Below are 18,215 nucleotides of genomic sequence, written 5' to 3' on the forward strand. Positions count from 1 at the left end.
CAGAACAGGTGGATCATAAGTGGCTGAAACTATCCCAATCTATCTATCTATCTAGCTATCTATCTACTGGAAAAAAGGAAAAAAAAACACCAACAGAAGACTTTTAAATGTGGGCATTAATTTTAGCTAATCACACAACTGGAAAAACCAAGGATATCAGTTTTAATGAAAAAAGTAATTTGTTGTCAGGGTGGTAGGCCATAGGAGCCACACTTTGTGATTGAACAGTTGGTGATGCAAAGCAAAAATTCCCACAAGGAATCACTGCTAAAAAAAAAAAGCAAATTGTGCAGCCTAAGCAAGATTTACAATGTTTATGTCATATTGTATTAATTTCTGTGAGTGCTTCTTTGTCTTTGCCAGCAACTGATATTGTATCTGCCATAAACCGATTCTTAGCAGTACTCAGCTGGTATGGGTTACATACTGTATACCGATAATGTCAGATGGATTATTCTCTTTTCTTATTTACTCGATTGATTTGTCTTCTACAGTCAGGGAAGTAGTTCTTATGTTAATGAGTGTGTACCTCTAAAGCAGTAAAATACTGTGGTCACAATGTCAGCCGCCACTGTTTGTGACCTTCTTGGTCTTGGTTTTGCGGTCTCAGCCTTTCGTTCCAAGCACAAGTCATGGCAAAATAAACTTGAACCTGAAACATTGTTTTCAGTGTATGGATCTGAGGCATGACCAAAACACAACCCGAAAACTAAGCTTCAACCTCCACATCACAGTCACACTCCTGAAAACTCTCCTGTCTGCCCGCTGAGTCAAAACTGGCAACCCAGATGAAAGGCCTATAGAGAACTCACAACCTAATGACTGGCAGCTTCGTCTTCTGTGACATTACATGTTTGTCATTGAATTTATGATAGATAGATAAGATAAAAATAAAATCATCAGGATTCAGATTTCGTGAAATCTGGTTTTATCATTTGTGTAGAAAAAAGTTAAATTACATTAAAACTGATTCTTTTGAGAAACATTTACACAACTTTTGATTTCACTTTAATCTTTAAATATGCTTCTTTATTGTGGGCATCATTAGATCTTTATTGCACATATCAATGCATTTAGCCTTTTTGTTGCTTCTGATAACTGACTTCTCTCTCTGTCTGTCTGTCTGTCTCCTGATTGGATGGGTAAATACGTGTGCACAGATGCTGATCGAGCCCAGAAACATGGCATGGATGAGTTTATCTCAGCCAACCCCTGTAACTTTGACCACGCTTCACTCTTCGAGCTGGTACAGCGCCTCACCCTGGACCACAGACTCAATGATTCCTACTCCTGCCTGGTGAGGAAAGGCTTTATTTCAGTCCAGTCTGCAACGGTTGTATTTGTTGTAAGCATTAAAAATTTAAAAAATAAAAAAGTCCTTAGTTAAGTCTGAACACATACCTGGCCATCGACCATTGACCTTTGAATCCATAAATGGCCAGTTTTACAGCCACTTCTTGTTTACTTGTTTGTTGTCCTCAGGGCTGGTTCAGTCCTGGTCAGGTGTTTGTCTTGGACGAGTATTGCGCTCGCTATGGTGTTCGAGGCTGTCATCGCCATTTATGTTACCTAAGCGATTTGCTGGAGAGGGCAGAGAATGGAGCAATGATTGACCCGACCCTGCTGCACTACAGCTTTGCCTTCTGTGCCTCTCATGTCCATGGAAACAGGTACAGATTGAACTGCGTGTCAGTCCCAGTCTCAGCCTACATGCTGGATTCCAAAACCATAAAAACATAAACTATTACAGATGACAAACAGGTTTGTCAGCATAAACCTACACAAGCATTTTATGACCCTTCTTCAGCCCACAACTTTTTTTGTTAATGCCCTCAGATGTGTCCTCTATTTTGTTTATTTTTACATGTTGATTATTTTTCAGTTTCCATGTTTCCTCACTCACTTCTTTTCTTGTCTTTCTTCCCTGTCTTATTTTAACTTTTCCTTTCTTGAATCCTTGTTCACCTTCACAACATGGTTTTTCCTCCACCATCCCCCACAACCACCCCTCCACACAACTGCATGTAGTCAGCGTGTGTGTGAGCTGTTAAACTGGCCATTATCTCAGGCCAAACTTGAACAAGCCCTTTGCACCTCTGTCCCTGACCTCCCCAACCAAACCGCAAAGAGAGAACTCAAAATTATTGAGTTCATGAAGAAGAAGGACTTTATGTTCCCATTTTTCTCTGGAACTAGAAGGTAAGTGATCTCACAATTAAGCTAAGTGATGTAAGTGGTGATTTCTTCTTTTTTTTTAATTTTAGCTCAATCTTTGTCACTACTTGAGACACCACTTGAGATACACTCATTGTTTTTGTTGATGATTTTTAATGATCAAATATCCATCTATGAAAGACTGCATGCCTGAAGCATATTCCCTGGAACTGTGAGTTTCAACTGAGCTATATATTAAGCTATACATTTTAACATTGTAGCTTATGAAGCTCTGAAATGTTGTCAAAGGAAAAGAATAACACAGGACCATGAATTGTATACAAAAATAGATGTTGCCTCTGAGACTGTATAGTGTATCAAACCTACATTTGTATAATGGCCAGGGGAGACTCCACTCGTTGTAAAAAGTTGATGGTTGAATGTGTCTGGGATATTGTTTGGAGAAGGTTGAGCTGAGGAGGAGAGGGGTAGATCTGACCTGCAATGTACTCTATCCTGGTTGTCACAAAGTATCATCCATCCATAATTCAGCCCCTGTTTTTTGGTCTATAGTCCTCTAAATGGGGCTATCATTTAAAAAATTTGCATCATCTTGGATTGAAGACTTGAAACTAGAGACTGTTATGGGGCAATCTTATATATGTAGTTTCATCTGGAGTGGACAGTTACAACATGATGTCATGTCAGCAGTAGCAGGAAAATGGCAACTTACTGGCTAAATATGATTACTTTCCAGACAAGTGCAAAGGAGTACTTGGAGTAGTACAAAGGAGCGACAAATCTAGCTACGTTTTCTGGCTGTACTGGAGACAGTGATTTGACATGATAGCACATAGCGTCCTTCGTTCAGCAGTTCATGTCTTTAATGAGCAGCAGGGGCTGCAGGGAGCCCCTCCCCAGTTTCAGAGCAGTCAGACAGTCAGTCTCACTGCAGCAGTCCCTTGATCACGCTGCCTATCCCAAGCCTGAATGAAGAAGGAGGGCTGGATGGTGAGCTCCCAATAAACCCCATATCACTCGGTCAAAAAACATACAACCAACCAGAGTTGAGTTATTTTGAAAAGTTTGATATTTCCGCTGAAAAATTCAAAACAGCTGTTAGTTAAATCCTGCTTTCCCATTCTGGTTCTTTTTTAATTATCAACACTTTCAACAAAAGAAAGTTCATTTGGGTGTATGTGAATATTTAGGGTGTATGAGAAATTGACAGACTCTAAGCCAACTGTGATACAACCTTCATCATTTCACTTTTTGGAAAATATGAAAACAATACTTGAGAACAGAAATATAAATTGAATTGGCACAGGATAATCGTGATAAAATTCATAATATAGAATGCAGGTTGAACTTCTGATCGTGGTTACAGGCCAATAAACATGGGCTAATATTCTGATGACTAAAGAAAACGATGAGAAATCAAGGTATGCCCCCAGGTAGAAAACTAAATTAGACACAAAGGCCGATTATTTAACTTTAAGAGATGCAGTTTTTTGGTCCAAGACCAGATGTCATGTGTTATGTCCTTAAGGTTCAGTTGTTTGGGATACAGGAGTTATCTGGCCTGTATTTCAGCACTGTGCTGTACACTGTGATCTAAGTTGCAGTATTTATCTTGTGTCTTATCTGCTGTAATGTATTTGGACATCAAATCTGTCAACATAACAGTTGGCCGTCTGCAGATGAAGTGTAACAAAGATAGACGAGGGCCACTCCAGTGCTGAGGGCAAAGGTCAGGGAGGGTTGTCTGACAGTGCCTCCTCTCCACCCCCCACCCCTAAACCCTCCAGCTCCCCTCTGCCCATCCATCCATCCATCCATCCATCCATCCATCCATCCATCCATCCATCCATCCATGTCTCCGTCTGTACTGCTGACAAATAATGACTGAGGACAGAGGTCTTTTCTGATCAGCATTGACAGATGGACAGCAGTTGCTCCGAGAGGAAGATAGAATAGAAGGAGGTACAAATTAAAGGCAAGGGGAGTAATCTTTTCTCCACAGACTTCATTCAAATCTGTGGGGAAAGAAATGCGGAGTTATCATATTCTTTTAACAGCAGGTGGTATGCAAGGAGAGAAGTACTGATTCCATTACAGACACTAAAAAGTTGTTAAAAACTTAAACTGTATTAGATATCAATGCATCTGTATGTAAATTCATATTTACAGAGATGTTGCCCCCCCCCCAAAAAAAAAAAAAAAAAAAAAAGCCAGCCCACATATCTGCACATCAAACAGAAACCTGGTGTTTCAGTGCAGCCATCATGCCTGGAGGTGCAGGCATGACAGGTTGACAGGTTGTCATGTGTGATGGGCCGAGTCTCCACTGCTGCCACTGGTGGTGTTGCCCCTGTGCACACACCTCGCCCCCCCTTACTCTCCCTTCTCCTTTCACTACCCCCCTTCCTTTTACCCTGCTGGCCTGGAGGTGCTCCAAGTTGGACTATGCTGCCCAGTCGGTAGTTTATATGTCAGGATTGAAGTTCCGTCCAGCCGAATGTTTACTCAACGTAGACTGATTGCTACAAAATAATAATTTTATAAATATAAACCTAAATCCATGCTTACATTCACTGTTATGTTACATGGCTGTAATCAATGAAATCTTCAAAAGTCATTGCACATTTGGTGTCATATAAAAATCTCAGGAAATGCTTATATATTTAATTGTAAATAGTTATGTGTACATAAATCATCACTCGTTAACGAGGTCATCTATAAGAAATAGTTCCATTGTAGATTGTGAGTCATGTTGGCCATACAGATAAGCTGAAATGCATAGGTATAGCAAGTGTTCTGGTCTGGAATCTTTACTTCAAAATGTAAAAACAAATCTGATGCAAGTTTAACACACTCATTTTAAAGACCAATTTAAATAACCTGTGGAAATCAAACATTTAAAAAATACTATATAGAGTCAACATATTCAACACCATTATTAATAAAATACTGCATTTTTTTTGTCAATTTTCTGTCATTCATAAATAATGAAACTCTAAATTCTCACCTGAAACAAGACAGCAGTTCTTCTTGTTAGAATATTCATGTTGTATGGTTTTTTACCTCAAGGCCTTGAAGTGGATACCGGCTGCACAGAGAGGGAGCGTGTGTGATAGTGTTGCTGCCTTTGCTATCCGTCTGTCACTGATGGCTCATTTGCGTGTTGTCGTCATGTGGGCTGTGAGGTCATCTGGTCAAGCAAACATGAGGATGCTGTCAAGAAACAAAACATGGCAGGAAGAAAAAAAAAAACACAAAACAAAAACAAAAACGAAAAAATAAAGAGCCCTGCAGAAGTTAATTAGTGTGAAATTTTGTCGGTTAATTTTCTGTCACCACGTGAAAGGTGAGATGGCACTTCTTGTGAAAGTTTTAAATTGCATAATATATAATATAACAAATAACCAAAAAACAAAGCAAATAGTAAAATCAACCAAGGGAAGTATAAACTACAAGAATTAGTCTCCGATAGGAACAATAATCAACAAGCATTTCACTAATACAAAGACCAGGCTGCTTTAATTTGGAAAACAAACCCTTTTTACAATTCATGTGACTTCTACATAATCTTGTTATTTCACGATTCACTGAAGAGCAAATCTTCCCTGTTACACAGCTGATGAGACGCTCTGCAGGCTGAAAAAGTTGAGCGTCATGCATTATCTTCTTCCTCAGCGTCATGTTTCCCTACAGCAGAGGCCTACAGGTGGCAGTGACACTCTGACAGTGTCTGCTCAAATGTCCATGCAAACTGAGAGAGGTCCAGATGAGATGATCTCTGCTGATGTTGAGCAAACTGGTACCTTTCCAGATCAAACATAGCACTCAATGTACCGCCACAACACCCCCCCTTTACACAAACACGCAAGCATGCATAGAGCGTGTCACTGTGCTGAAATGACATGTGAAAGGGGTGGAGGGGTCGGGGGCCTGTGTCTGTGTGTGTGTGTGTGTGTGTGTGTGTGTGTCGGAGAGGGGAATGGGGTGGGTGAGCTGGGGGAATGAGACACAGGCAGAGAGTCTCGTGTCTCCTGCTTCTTGTCATGCTGTCAGAGCCACCAGTCCAGCGCCTCTTCTGTCACATGCACTCTGCTCACACTACCCCTGACCCAACCATGTCACAATCAATAAAAACACATCTGACACACATATGCATACACCTGCCTGTAAAGCTGTAACTGCTGTAACATTTTTGAAATGATAAGAAGACTACTGTGCAATGAAAAATAATGATAAAAAATTTAACTGAACATTGCTCAGATTTTTACTTCCAGATGATAAAAAGGATAAACTGGGTAAATATTTTATGTAGCACAGAGCCAATACCCCATATTTTCCTGATTTACACTTTTAATAACTGAGCAGACTCAAATGTCTTTTTTTTTAGTAACACATCAATGAGGTAGTCAGTAGTTGCTAGTAACAACATTAAAAATATCACTTTGTGCTGTGGCGATATATAAACTGAGTTCTGTGCAATCTTCGTCACAGGTTTCATACAGATGGATGCAAATCAAATGTCTCGAGCCAAACTTAAATTCAGATTATTAACATCATCTGGACTGAAGTGCTGTTGAGCTGTGACTCACACAGCTGAGGCTTTCCCAGAAGCTGAACAGATTCAGCGAGGCTTCCAGCTCTCTGATTTTGACATTATCAAGCGATGATATCCAGCAATGTTCATCAGTTTTAACTTCACATTTTCCTTCTAAGTATCTACACAGGGACTGCAAAAAGTTTAATTGGTGAATGCCACTGTGTTTCAGGCCTGACGGTATTGGCACAGTGACTGTGGAAGAGAAGGAACGCTTTGAGGAGATCAAAGAGAGACTACGGGTGCTTCTGGAAAACCAGATTACACACTTCAGGTAAAAAACATGCTCAGTAACAATTTTGTGTTACATCAGCTTGCTGGGGTTTGAAACAAAAATCCACTCTGTGACCTCCACAGGTACTGCTTTCCATTTGGACGGCCAGAAGGAGCACTGAAAGCAACTTTGTCCTTACTTGAAAGGGTAAATCATTATGAATGATGAATATGAAGCAAGTAAATGTATTCACATTCAGCCTTAACTCCTAGTTTCAACCTGATTTCATTCCTCATCGTTCAATTTTTCGTGCCATGATACGGTTTTTAGGTTCTGATGAAAGACATTGTCACTCCGGTTCCACAAGAGGAAGTCAAAGCTGTGATCCACAAGTGTCTGGAGCAGGCAGCTCTGGTCAACTACCAACGCCTGTCAGAGTATGCCAAGCTGGAAGGTGAGTCACTGCTCCTTTGTGATCGGGTCACATGAGGATTGACTGCATTTGGATTCCAAGACAGCATTCACATGCCTGTGGGCCCATTTGAGGTTATCTTGTAACACAATTCAGACTGAACCAAACAAACACAACTGGAGACTCAACTCAAACTCGTCTTTGGTGACTCTGACTTTTACGTGAACACTACAAGCACAAGACTTGACTCATGTAACATTTGCCAGGCTCGGGTGAGACTTTCCTCCTAAATTCTGGTGATTTTAAATTTTATATTAATAAAACAAATTGCATTACACATTTTCTTGCTCTGGAATTCATTTGGACGGTTAATAACACTTGTTGCAACAGAGATCCCCTTTATAAAGGTCCCTAGAAGTAAACAGCTTAAGTGTAGATGATTATTATTTAACGGCAATGAAATTGTGAATTTGAAAGAAAGGCTAATTTCAATTTTCTTCACAGCTGAAGAGATCCAGTATTGTTGTCTTTTTCAATGTTCTTAAAGGAGCTATTTGTAGACTTTGCTATTGCTATGTAGCCGCTGTTAGCTTTAATAGCTGTTTTCTTACCAGCCTGGGAGAATCTTACTATCTAAGCTTAAAACTTTATTTCTTCACTCATCAATGGCTGACTCCAGACATGGAAAATCACCAGTTTTATTTGTTTTCTGAGTAGATTTTTTTCTTGTTCTGAAATTGACATTGACTATGTAGCATTGGTAACACCGAAAGAAGGTTCTTTCATGGCTTGATAGGCTTGATAGTAAAAATGCATTCAATTCAATCTTTTTGCTGACTTCGTCCACCATGGCTAAGCTTCTCTTTCAGAGTCCTACACTGCCTCTGCCTCCCACCTTGGCCCTACAAATAGCTGAAGTGTTGCTCCTTCTTTTTCTCTTTCCTCTGCCTCCTTCTTCCTCACTATCTGATGACCTCCATGCTCACTCCTCTCTTTTCCTTGTTTATTGGCTTTTGCTCCTTCTCATTACTTGCTGTTTGAAAACACAAAGGCCAATAAACACGAGATGATGGGTTGCCACTTGTGGAAGATCAATGGTATTTTTCTGTTGCATGGAACCAGTTTTCTTTAGTAGGCATCATAAACATTTTTCAAGTTTAAAACATATCAAGCGTATCCCAAGTCTGTACACTGATTTGGTAGCTTCTTTACTTTTTATTTAGTTCTCTATTTTTACATAAAGAGGTCTTCAAATTTGATTTTCTCTTATGTTGATGTTTATGTGACATTAAAATTTTTTAGGAACATTTGGGAAATTTGCTGTCTCATTCAGAGTGAGTGACAAAGGTTTGGGCCAGTTTCATCTCTGTATTTCCAGCACGTAGATCAGTCCTGTTATGTATACCCTCTTAGAAATAGGAAGTCAAAACTGCCAAAGCTGTCTTATGTACTGTACATGTTGAATGTAATTTGAAAGGTAGTCAACAATCCATTAGAGACCTCTAAATAAATAAAGTATAAAGTATTTGCAGATGATGTAGAACTTCTGGCCCAGTAACAGGCCCAGTAACACGATGTGATTAGCTGTTTCCTTCCAGTGAAAGGAAGTTGAACTCAAGAGAATGCTGCTGCTGCAGAAGTAAACTTTGTTTACGCCAAACACAATTTTGAGATAGTTGCCATATTGATTTAATTCTACTCTGGTTCAAAAGATATCCCATTCAGCCAGATCTGCAAGGAGGGAGACAATTTTCTCATCAACAGCAACAATAGAATAGAATGCATGCTAGCTTACTCTCCAAGGAGAAGGGTTGAAACAAGGAAACAAGGTTGATAATACAATCCATTGGGAAAGAGAAGGCATTGGCATGTGAAAATGAAGAACCTCCAAGAGTTGGTTCAGCCACCCCAGTTTAAGCTGTGGCAAAAAGTGCCAGCCTTTTTCGCGGCCAGCAAGTAAGTAAGTTGAGTAGAGCCGTTTTAAGTTTGATCTATAATGTCTCTTGGTACATACGCCTTCCAAAGTATGTGGACAGAGAGCTTGACCTAAGGGCCTCATTTGGAGATACTATCAGAGATGCCATATTGCTTTAGGCCACAGGTGTCCTGAATTGCAGCCAGAGCCCAGTGAGGACATAGTAAGAACTTTGTAACGTTTTGGTAGCTCAGCCTTAGTCTTCTGTTACATCAAACCAACAGAAGTTTTTCAGGTTTTTCCATCATTCATGTCAGTCATGTTCAGTCATGGATTCTTTTGGTTAAAGCGACTGTTGATCCAGTTCTGCCCATGATTTGATTAGATATAGGTGGAGCTGAAAATTAACATGTGGTACAACTAGGCTGCTTCCCCACAGTTGAGAGGCTAAACATATACAGGACAAATCTCCAAACCTATTATTTCTATTTTCTGGGTAATACACAGACACAGTCAAGCAAAATGTGTTTGATTGAATTTATATGAGAATGTTGGCAAAGGTTAATCTCAGAGAGGACAACCTCTACCAATTTGCTCTGTCCTTTTTCTTATAAACAGTCTTGACTCTTAACTACAGTAGGCATGTAGCAAGATCATGGCAAAATCAGACTCTATTGACTCTTTTCCCTGAAAGGAAAAGAGAAAGAGCACATTTCCCAAAGTATTAACATGATACTTCTTCAAATGGACAATTTAAGACGATGTCTATAAAGAAACCACCACCTCTCTGGAGATACCAAGGGTGATGACCTCAGTGTTTCCCACAGAGTTAGATTCTATGTGTAGTGGCACCAGGTGGCGAGAGCTTTATATAAGGAAGGAATCACATATGAAGGTATTTTGTATGGTATTTAGTTGCTTAGTAATTTTTTCCAATAACATAACTGACATGATATCAGTGTTTGCTGTCTATCTAACCTGTATCTTCTGGTCTCGATGGCTCTCCGACAGCAGCATGTGAGTGGCTGTGGCTTAGAGATAAAGGCAGATTGTAAACAAGAAAACAATTGAGTTAATGTAGGGAGTAAATTTAGAAATTTTTGTTATGTTAGTAGCACTTGGCAGGTATTGCTGTATTTGCTTACCACCTCCCTCACTCTGAGTTTCACAACAACTCTTCAGGCACCTGAGGTTGATGTTACGGAGGTCAAGTCCATCTTTGTAAACAGTCTATGACAAGTACATATCTAATGAGGAGAAAGGAGACACAGAAACTGGTCAAGAAGGGCTCAGCAAATCATAAATAGCTAAGCAAGAGGAAAGTACAGAAAGTCTGTATGTGGTGATCAGTGCTGAGTGTTGTGGTGGGCCACAACACATAAATCAATACATGGGAAACACTGAACCTTTGTATCTCAGTTGTGATTGTTGACAATCCCCAAAGTCCCTTTCCTTCATACTGGTGGGCTTCTTAATCTATGGGGGAAAAAGGATTTAGGATTTACCTCTGCTTGGCAGAACAAATGGTTGATTCAATGTAGACACCCCATAATTTTTGAACCCCAGATACATCTGTCTCTCACAGTAACGTGGGTAATACCATCTTGCTCACCCTGCTGGCTTGCAGAGATACCTGTGCCTACCCGGCTAAAACATCACCTGGAAACTATAATCGCTAGGGTCAACTGACTTGCTGTTTTTCTGACTCTGGCCAATCAGTGAAAATTACCATCATCGAACTCAGATTTCATGCAATTTGTGTGTAAAATGTGCATTGTGTATCATTTTAATTTATTAATTTGAATATTTTACATAATTTTTTTATTCATTTTGATGACTTGTATCAGACAACATGCTGCAGAAATTATATTCAGAGACCATGCAGAGTCAAACACTGTTTTAGGGTCTTCAAAAAAAAAAAAAAAAAGGCTTGAATAATTATTGCAAAGATAGAAGCCACATCAGAGAAATATGATGAAACACAAACATTTGCAATGCTAAGCCTGTAAAAACTTATGCAATCATATCTGAATCGCATATTTTATCTTTTAATCGAAAGATGTTTCTATGAAAATGAATAGAAGAACTAATCTCATCCAGAAAGAACAACACAGAAATCACCAAAAGCCTGAACGTTGACAGAAAAGTTGGGTGACCGACAATCTTTGCCTCTTTAGAAATGTCTTCCGATCACTGTAATGAAGCGTGCTTGTAGAAGTAGGGTTAGGCAGGGCTTTGTCGAGTGGATACTTTTAGCTTCTGTGTCATCTACCATAGATGCTGTCTCAGTCCAAAATGCCTCAGATGGGTCTTATTTGCAAAATGTCAAGCCCTGATTGGCACAGAAGCCTCTTGACTATGATTTTGCGTGGAGAGGATCTTCAAGGTTTTCAGCACAAGCAATGCTGTTTTTGGTGTCAACATAATGAATTGAGACTCCCACAGGTCTAAAATAGGACAGGGTGTTTGGTTTAAAAAAAAATAATTTGTCACTTTTCCTGACCAACTTCAGCAATCAGTGGTGTGACTGTAGGCAGTCACTAACACTCTGTGCCCTTGTTCACCACTGTCGCCGTGAGGAGCTTTTTATTCTGAACAATAGCCAAATTAGTAATCTTCATTTACATGTTTCCAGTTTGCATTTCCCAGGACACTGGGGTCTTAATGGCCCATGTGCAGTATTGGGCATGACTACCATACATAGAGAATGTAGAAATTGGTGCATCATGAGAGGTTTTTGTGTAGTCATGACTTTGAGTCATTTTCAGATTCATCTTTTTTGAGATAAGAAATTAGTTGTAGAGCCAAGTGTGAGACAAGAGATAATCATGTCATACTCATTGAGTTAAATTGGTTAATTGGCCCACCAGTCCATTAACTTTCTGCCGATTGTGCAATCAAACATTTATTCATTTTATCGACATGCGACAAGTGACATGCAAAAGAAGGCCTTGATGTTGGAGTTAAATGCAATGCACATTCACACTGTGGCTGCAACTGAGTATACTTGGCTGTCACCACTTATTCCCCGAGGCTGTGATCATTGTTTTTCATTTTCCTCTTGAAAGTAAAAGCTCCTGTTGGCTTCCTTTTTCAAAATATTGGCAATCCGCGTTTAGTTTTGTCCGCTCTGTGTGTGCCTCTGCTGGACGATACTAATATGTAATGATCCCTACACTTTTTCAGAGTTGTGACTTGATTTAAACGTCATGTCACAATGGAAAAACAAAACCAAAGAATTTGAACATTCCCTATAAATATAAAGTATGTATTTAAATTTTTAATTTAGCTTGTTTTCATTTTGTCATGTGAAATCTTAAATCTGATTATATATAAACATTTTAAAATCACACATATTGCACATATGATGGTCAAAATATTTTCGTTCAATGCACTGATTGTGCATGTACCTGTTTGTCTTTATGGCATGAAAGTAGTTCAATATCAAGAAAGTGCAGGTCTGAGCCTTTAAAACCTCATGTCGGTCGAACCCTAGTGAACCTCTGTGCTCATCCACTCTGACCCTGGCCTCTCGCATGCCTCGGTATCCTCCCTCTTTCTCTAGGGAAAAAGAGAGAGATGTATGAGCATCCTGTCTTCTGCTTGGCGTCTCAAGTGATGGATTTAACCATTCGTGAGTACCTTCCTCATCCCCCAGCCTAACCCTCCTCCCCCTACCTCTGCACTCATTTTCTCTTATGACCAGTCTGCACATACACCCAATTCAAGCGACTATGTGTCTCTGTTGTCCTTTGGTTTGTCTCTGTTGCAGTAGTCTTTAAAATCTACATCTTGTACTTTCTCAATATGTTTCAAGCTCAGTTTTCCTCTTTGCCACTCAAAATACATTCCGTTTGTGACACCAGCACCACCTGTTCTTTGTCTGTCTGTGACTTGAATGCATTTTTACTTTGCTTGTGTGTAAATCCTCTCAAGTGTGTGAGATCATTGTACAGTCAAACAGGGTACCCATATCTTGCAGGTACTTAGAGGGTCACATCTCAGTCCTTTCAGTGAACCGTCTTTGGACTCAGATCAGAGAAGCTACCAAGCAAACATCTCCCACTGAAGTGAACATGCATCTGTCTTGAAATGAAATGAAAATACCATTCCTTTTATTGGATTTTAGGTCAAAGTGAAGATACTTTGTTTTTGTGTTTTGTGCTCAGAGGCTGCTCATATATGTTGAAAGCATTGATAATGAAGAATCAATATAACCTTGACCTTTAATTCTTACAATTCCATTATCTCTGCCTATTCTATCTTTACTGAATGATTTCTTCTCTTACACCCTCTGCCTCAAACTTTATCACCTCCCTCTCTACCTTCTGTCCCTCCTTGCAACATATTCTTTCTTTTTTTTCTCAAATTTAACTCTTACTGAGAGGAAAATTCTCAGAAAAAACTGAAGGATTCAGGTGATGTTGTACTGTATGTATGACCTCTGATGTTACTGACCAGAAAGCACTCAGTCTTCCTTAACCCATGGCGCCATGATCCCTGTCACCACCTTCCTGATGCATTGGCACACCAACTTTACCGAAAATGTTTCAGGAACGTTGGGACATATTAACTGTTTCTCATGCATGTGTTGTTTTTCATTGCTTTCAATCAAACAATGGAGATGGAAGCTTTTGTTGAGCTGCAGGAATTGGAAAAAATAAATAAAACTCAACACAGATTCAGTCGAATGAAATTAAAATGAGCAAAAATAAAAGCAAATACACAGAATAACATCCACACATTGACTAAAATCACTGCTTGTATGCAGGTGGCATTCAAGGGGTTTCAATCTTCAAATAGCTTAGATCATTCATATGTGTTTAAAGCCACTAAATTGCATTAGACATCACTTTAGATAAAATACCAATTTTTCAGTGTTTTCACTGTATAGTATTAATCACCATCGCAACCCGAGGTGCTATTTTACATAAGACATGACAATTATGAAGCTGCCATTTCATATGAAATGCTGTCAAATTCCTGACCTGATTATATCTGACAAAAGTCCATAGATCGGTTATCGAAAATAAAAGTTTAATATATTCTAGGAAAGACTCTGTCCTTCATTCAGAGCTGCAATGGCTCTGATTTTACGAGATCCCAACAGCCCCCTTTGAGCCAGTACAAAGCTCCATTCTGTGGAAGCTTTAGGCCATGATGGCATCTCCCGTCATCCCACTGATCTGCCAGTGCTGTGAGGAGGTAGACGGAACACAGTCAAGACTATGACATGGACTGTTGAACTGGTTCAACATTTTCAAGTATTTAGCTTCCTGACTAAGTAACAGTCAGTAAGCTTATTTATATAATATATTGCCAAACCAACATGAAAGAGACATGAAGATGATTGTAAAAAAAAAACAAACAAACAAAAAACCCTGCCCAACCCTGTCCTTACCCTGGGACATTGCCCATAAAAGGCTGAGCCTTTGTCACCATAGAAACAATAATAAGCACATGGTTCAGGGGACAGTTTTTACGTTTTAGAAAGATAATGTGGTATAAAATAAGTATGCCACAATATGTTGCACTAGACCCCTGAAACAAATGTCCTGTTGGCATCGTTGGCCTCAGCTCAGGTCTCTGCCCACGATCTGCCACTTCATGTTCCTCTAACTTCACCCTTGCCACCAATGACATGACAGCAGAACTCGAAGCTCTCCGATTGGATTTCTTTCGCTGTAATGCTCTGAGGGACCGCTAAGTTTTTTTATTATGTAAAATATTTTGTACCTTGAAGCACAAGATGAATTTGAAAGCCATCCCAATGGTTACCCTTTGAACTGTGGCTGTCCAACTGAACTATCTTCCTTTCCGGACTCTACTGTTAGTGACAAAACGCAACGGGGTGTCCTGATACTTTAGAATAATGAATGAAATGGCGGTGTTTCTTAAAGTGTATTACAACGATCATTTCATGGTCAAAAAATAAAGCTAAGCTGAGTTAAAACTGCCCATATCAACACAACATAACCACCTTCCTGCATGATGATTGTTCAGTGTGTATGCTGTTTACATCCCTCCTCATGCCCATGTTCTCTCTGGACAGCATCATCACTGCTCTGTCACAGGGACAGAGATGTAACTCATTAGCTACATGCCACAGGTGATCACAACCTCCGGCCACCAACTTAACATTCATGATGATATTGTTGATATCAATCATTGTGTTGTTGAGCTGGGATCGGACTATAACTAGGGCTGGGTAAATCATGCAATGTGTTTAATGAAGATGTAGTAGAGAAATAACACAACAATGATCTAAATCTGTCAAAATCTTCTCGAAAACTTGTCATTGTCCCAGTTTAATCTTCAATTGTCTCTACCTGATACCCAGCCCTAATTATAACTAGTTGAAATTATGTGCTTTTAATATGACCATGAGATTGTCCCAATTATTTAGGTTGAGGCTTTACACTGGACATTTGAGGCAACAGCTACACTATGTCCAAACTTTGTGAGTGAACTTTAGCTGCAGTGGCGGGGAGAAAGCATATGCATGTTGAATACATCTATCTTTATATCTCAGACCAGGTATGTTGCTGTACACCTTAGGATGCATGCATATAATATCAGTCTCAGAAAGAACAGATAGTATTGATCAGACCCTGACAAAGCCTCCCACGCTGACCTTTTCCATTTGTGCTGCAGAAAATGTAGGCCGGTTAGTCACTCCCGCCAAAAAGCTGGAGGACACCATTCGACTGGCTGAGCTGGTGATTGAGGTCCTTCAGCAAAACGAGGAGCACCATGCTGAGGTTAGTGTGCAAGTCTCTCTGTCTCTCTCTGTCTTGTGGACACACACACACACACACAAACACATAATGTAGTAATACACATAATATTTATCATCAAGCTGTCATCATCATACTACTGTTCAGATACTGTTCAGTATCTTGCGTATAAGTGTGTGAGTTAACCTTGTTGAAAGCAGTGTGTTACATTACTGATAACATGAAGAAACTGGGAAGAAACTATTAACTATTACTGCTCAATATTTTAAAAAACAGCACAAACTGACTTACTGTTGTATTTCAAGTCACACGTAAATCTCTTGCATATATTATACATATTAATAAGATATAATTCTTGCAAAATATTTCTGCAATTCTTGCTATTATTGTGCCTCGATTTTATCCACATTTTGCCAATAAACAGTGACTTTATTATATTTTTTGCTTTATAAGTAGTCAAGTGACCACCTAGGGACGTAGCACACTTAACGGTTTGAGGGTTTGCGACACGAGGGGCATCTGGTGTAAAAACTGTAGTCATAATCAGCCATGCAACTCACAGAGCTGAGTTGCGACCATGAATAAGGAAAAAGGAGAACGAGGGACTCAAGTAACCACCATGAATCTGGAGGAGAATGGCCAAACCAGGTCTTACAGTTGTGTAGAAATAGAATGGCCTGTAGAAGATGTGATGTTCCAGTAAAATAATGCCAGCTAAGCCAACAAGTGGATTTAGCGCTGCCAATGTCATTATCAGAGCACTGAAACTATCATCCTAATATGTTTAGATCAGCTGATCTTCTCCACAGTGTTCACAGTTCCAGGTATCACCTGGAAAAGTTATCTAAAGTGTGGAAAGAATTTAATGAATATTTGTCACATATGGACAGTGGAAGTGACACATTTAGAGTATATTGTTCCAAATGTGTTTAAGCTGAAGTTTCACATATGGACATGCATCACTCAACTTCCCATTGAATTTAATTTAAAGAAGATAGAAGTGCTGTGAACGGGAATGAGAAAATACTGCAATGTTGAAATATAATGGGATGTAATTCAAAGAAGCGTTAATTTTAAAATAGCTGAAAGGCCAACCTGTTAGACAGACACTCAAGAAAAAACAACATGTTTATTCTTTTTCTTATTTATTCATTTACTTCTCTTCCACATTTATTTGCTGTACAGGTTGATTGTTTTTTTATACTATTCCTATACATTCAAATATCTACAGGGGATCTTGGGAATGGTTTCAGATTCCCTTTGTTCCTTGTAGTTTTGTGTAGAATAAGATTTGAAATGTTTGACAGAAAGTCCTCCACCAGCGACCCCCTGCTGCTTTGATTCATCATGTGTGTCGTACCTCCACGGTGGCCTGAAATCAAATACACACTATGACAGTCTTGTAATAGGAGTGTGGTATTATAAATCTGGTCTGTCCTTATATCAGAGCAGAGCAACATCTCTGTTTATGTGGTAAATGCAAAAGATATTGAAGGATAAGGAGAAAAATCATGCAGCAGAAGGAAAAAGAAAACATTCAACGTTTTTTTAATCTGTTCACTCTCTCTGCCCTTTTACTTTGAATGCTGTGCAGTTAACACACATTACTCTAAATGTCATTATTTTGCCCCTTCATCATTGAACCAAAACCAAATTGACTTATTCCTTTTCTGTTTTTTATTTCATTGATTTATTTGGTTTGCTGGGGAAATGTTTGAACAGGGAAAAGAGGTATGTGATTGCCTTAGTGCCTTATGTCCCGTCTCCTACCCGATCCTCACTGTAAGTCCTATGCATGCACTTAACAACAAAGCTATTGTTGAGGAGGACCATTAATGTTTCTCTTCTCAACAATGAACCAAAACCCCTATCAGCTTGTGATCACTCCTGATTAAGTGCTTGTGGCGGTGCTTGTTAGCTTATAAGCTAGCAGCAGTTTTTCCTTTTGATGATGAGGAACACAGACAAGCACTTAGACAACGTGCTTTATTTGTTGAGCTCATTAACGTCAGCTCTGAGAAAACAAAAGTGCAGAGTTGTGACTTTGTATATTGAATGTGTACATTTCAAAGAGTCCTGCTCTGTCCCCTGTTTTCTATGAGTCTGCCCCAATCATCCCTGAATATGCAAACCTGTTTCCTGTGTTAAGCCATGTGTCACTGTGTCAC

At 39.4% G+C, this 18,215-nt stretch overlaps 1 protein-coding gene across 8 annotated transcripts in view; it reads left to right on the forward strand.

The window, feature by feature from the left end:
• cadpsa (Ca2+-dependent activator protein for secretion a) overlaps nucleotides 1–18,215 on the forward strand; it is a 131,141-nt gene that overhangs the window by 68,641 nt on the left and 44,285 nt on the right. For 2 of the 8 annotated variants that reach the window (XM_029501195.1, XM_029501198.1), the window contains exons 12-18: nucleotides 1,161–1,297; nucleotides 1,483–1,670; nucleotides 6,942–7,043; nucleotides 7,127–7,190; nucleotides 7,314–7,437; nucleotides 12,876–12,944; nucleotides 15,965–16,071. In XM_029501195.1, coding sequence (XP_029357055.1) covers nucleotides 1,161–1,297; nucleotides 1,483–1,670; nucleotides 6,942–7,043; nucleotides 7,127–7,190; nucleotides 7,314–7,437; nucleotides 12,876–12,944; nucleotides 15,965–16,071 — 791 coding nt within the window. Of the gene's footprint in view, nucleotides 1–1,160; nucleotides 1,298–1,482; nucleotides 1,671–6,941; nucleotides 7,044–7,126; nucleotides 7,191–7,313; nucleotides 7,438–12,875; nucleotides 12,945–15,964; nucleotides 16,072–17,769; nucleotides 17,779–18,215 lie in introns of all 8 variants that reach the window. The other 6 variants (XM_029501197.1, XM_029501201.1, XM_029501200.1 and 3 more) reach the window with 4 other exon arrangements.

This window comes from Echeneis naucrates, chromosome 5, assembly GCF_900963305.1.
Source record: "Echeneis naucrates chromosome 5, fEcheNa1.1, whole genome shotgun sequence".
Lineage (NCBI taxonomy): Eukaryota > Metazoa > Chordata > Actinopteri > Carangiformes > Echeneidae > Echeneis > Echeneis naucrates.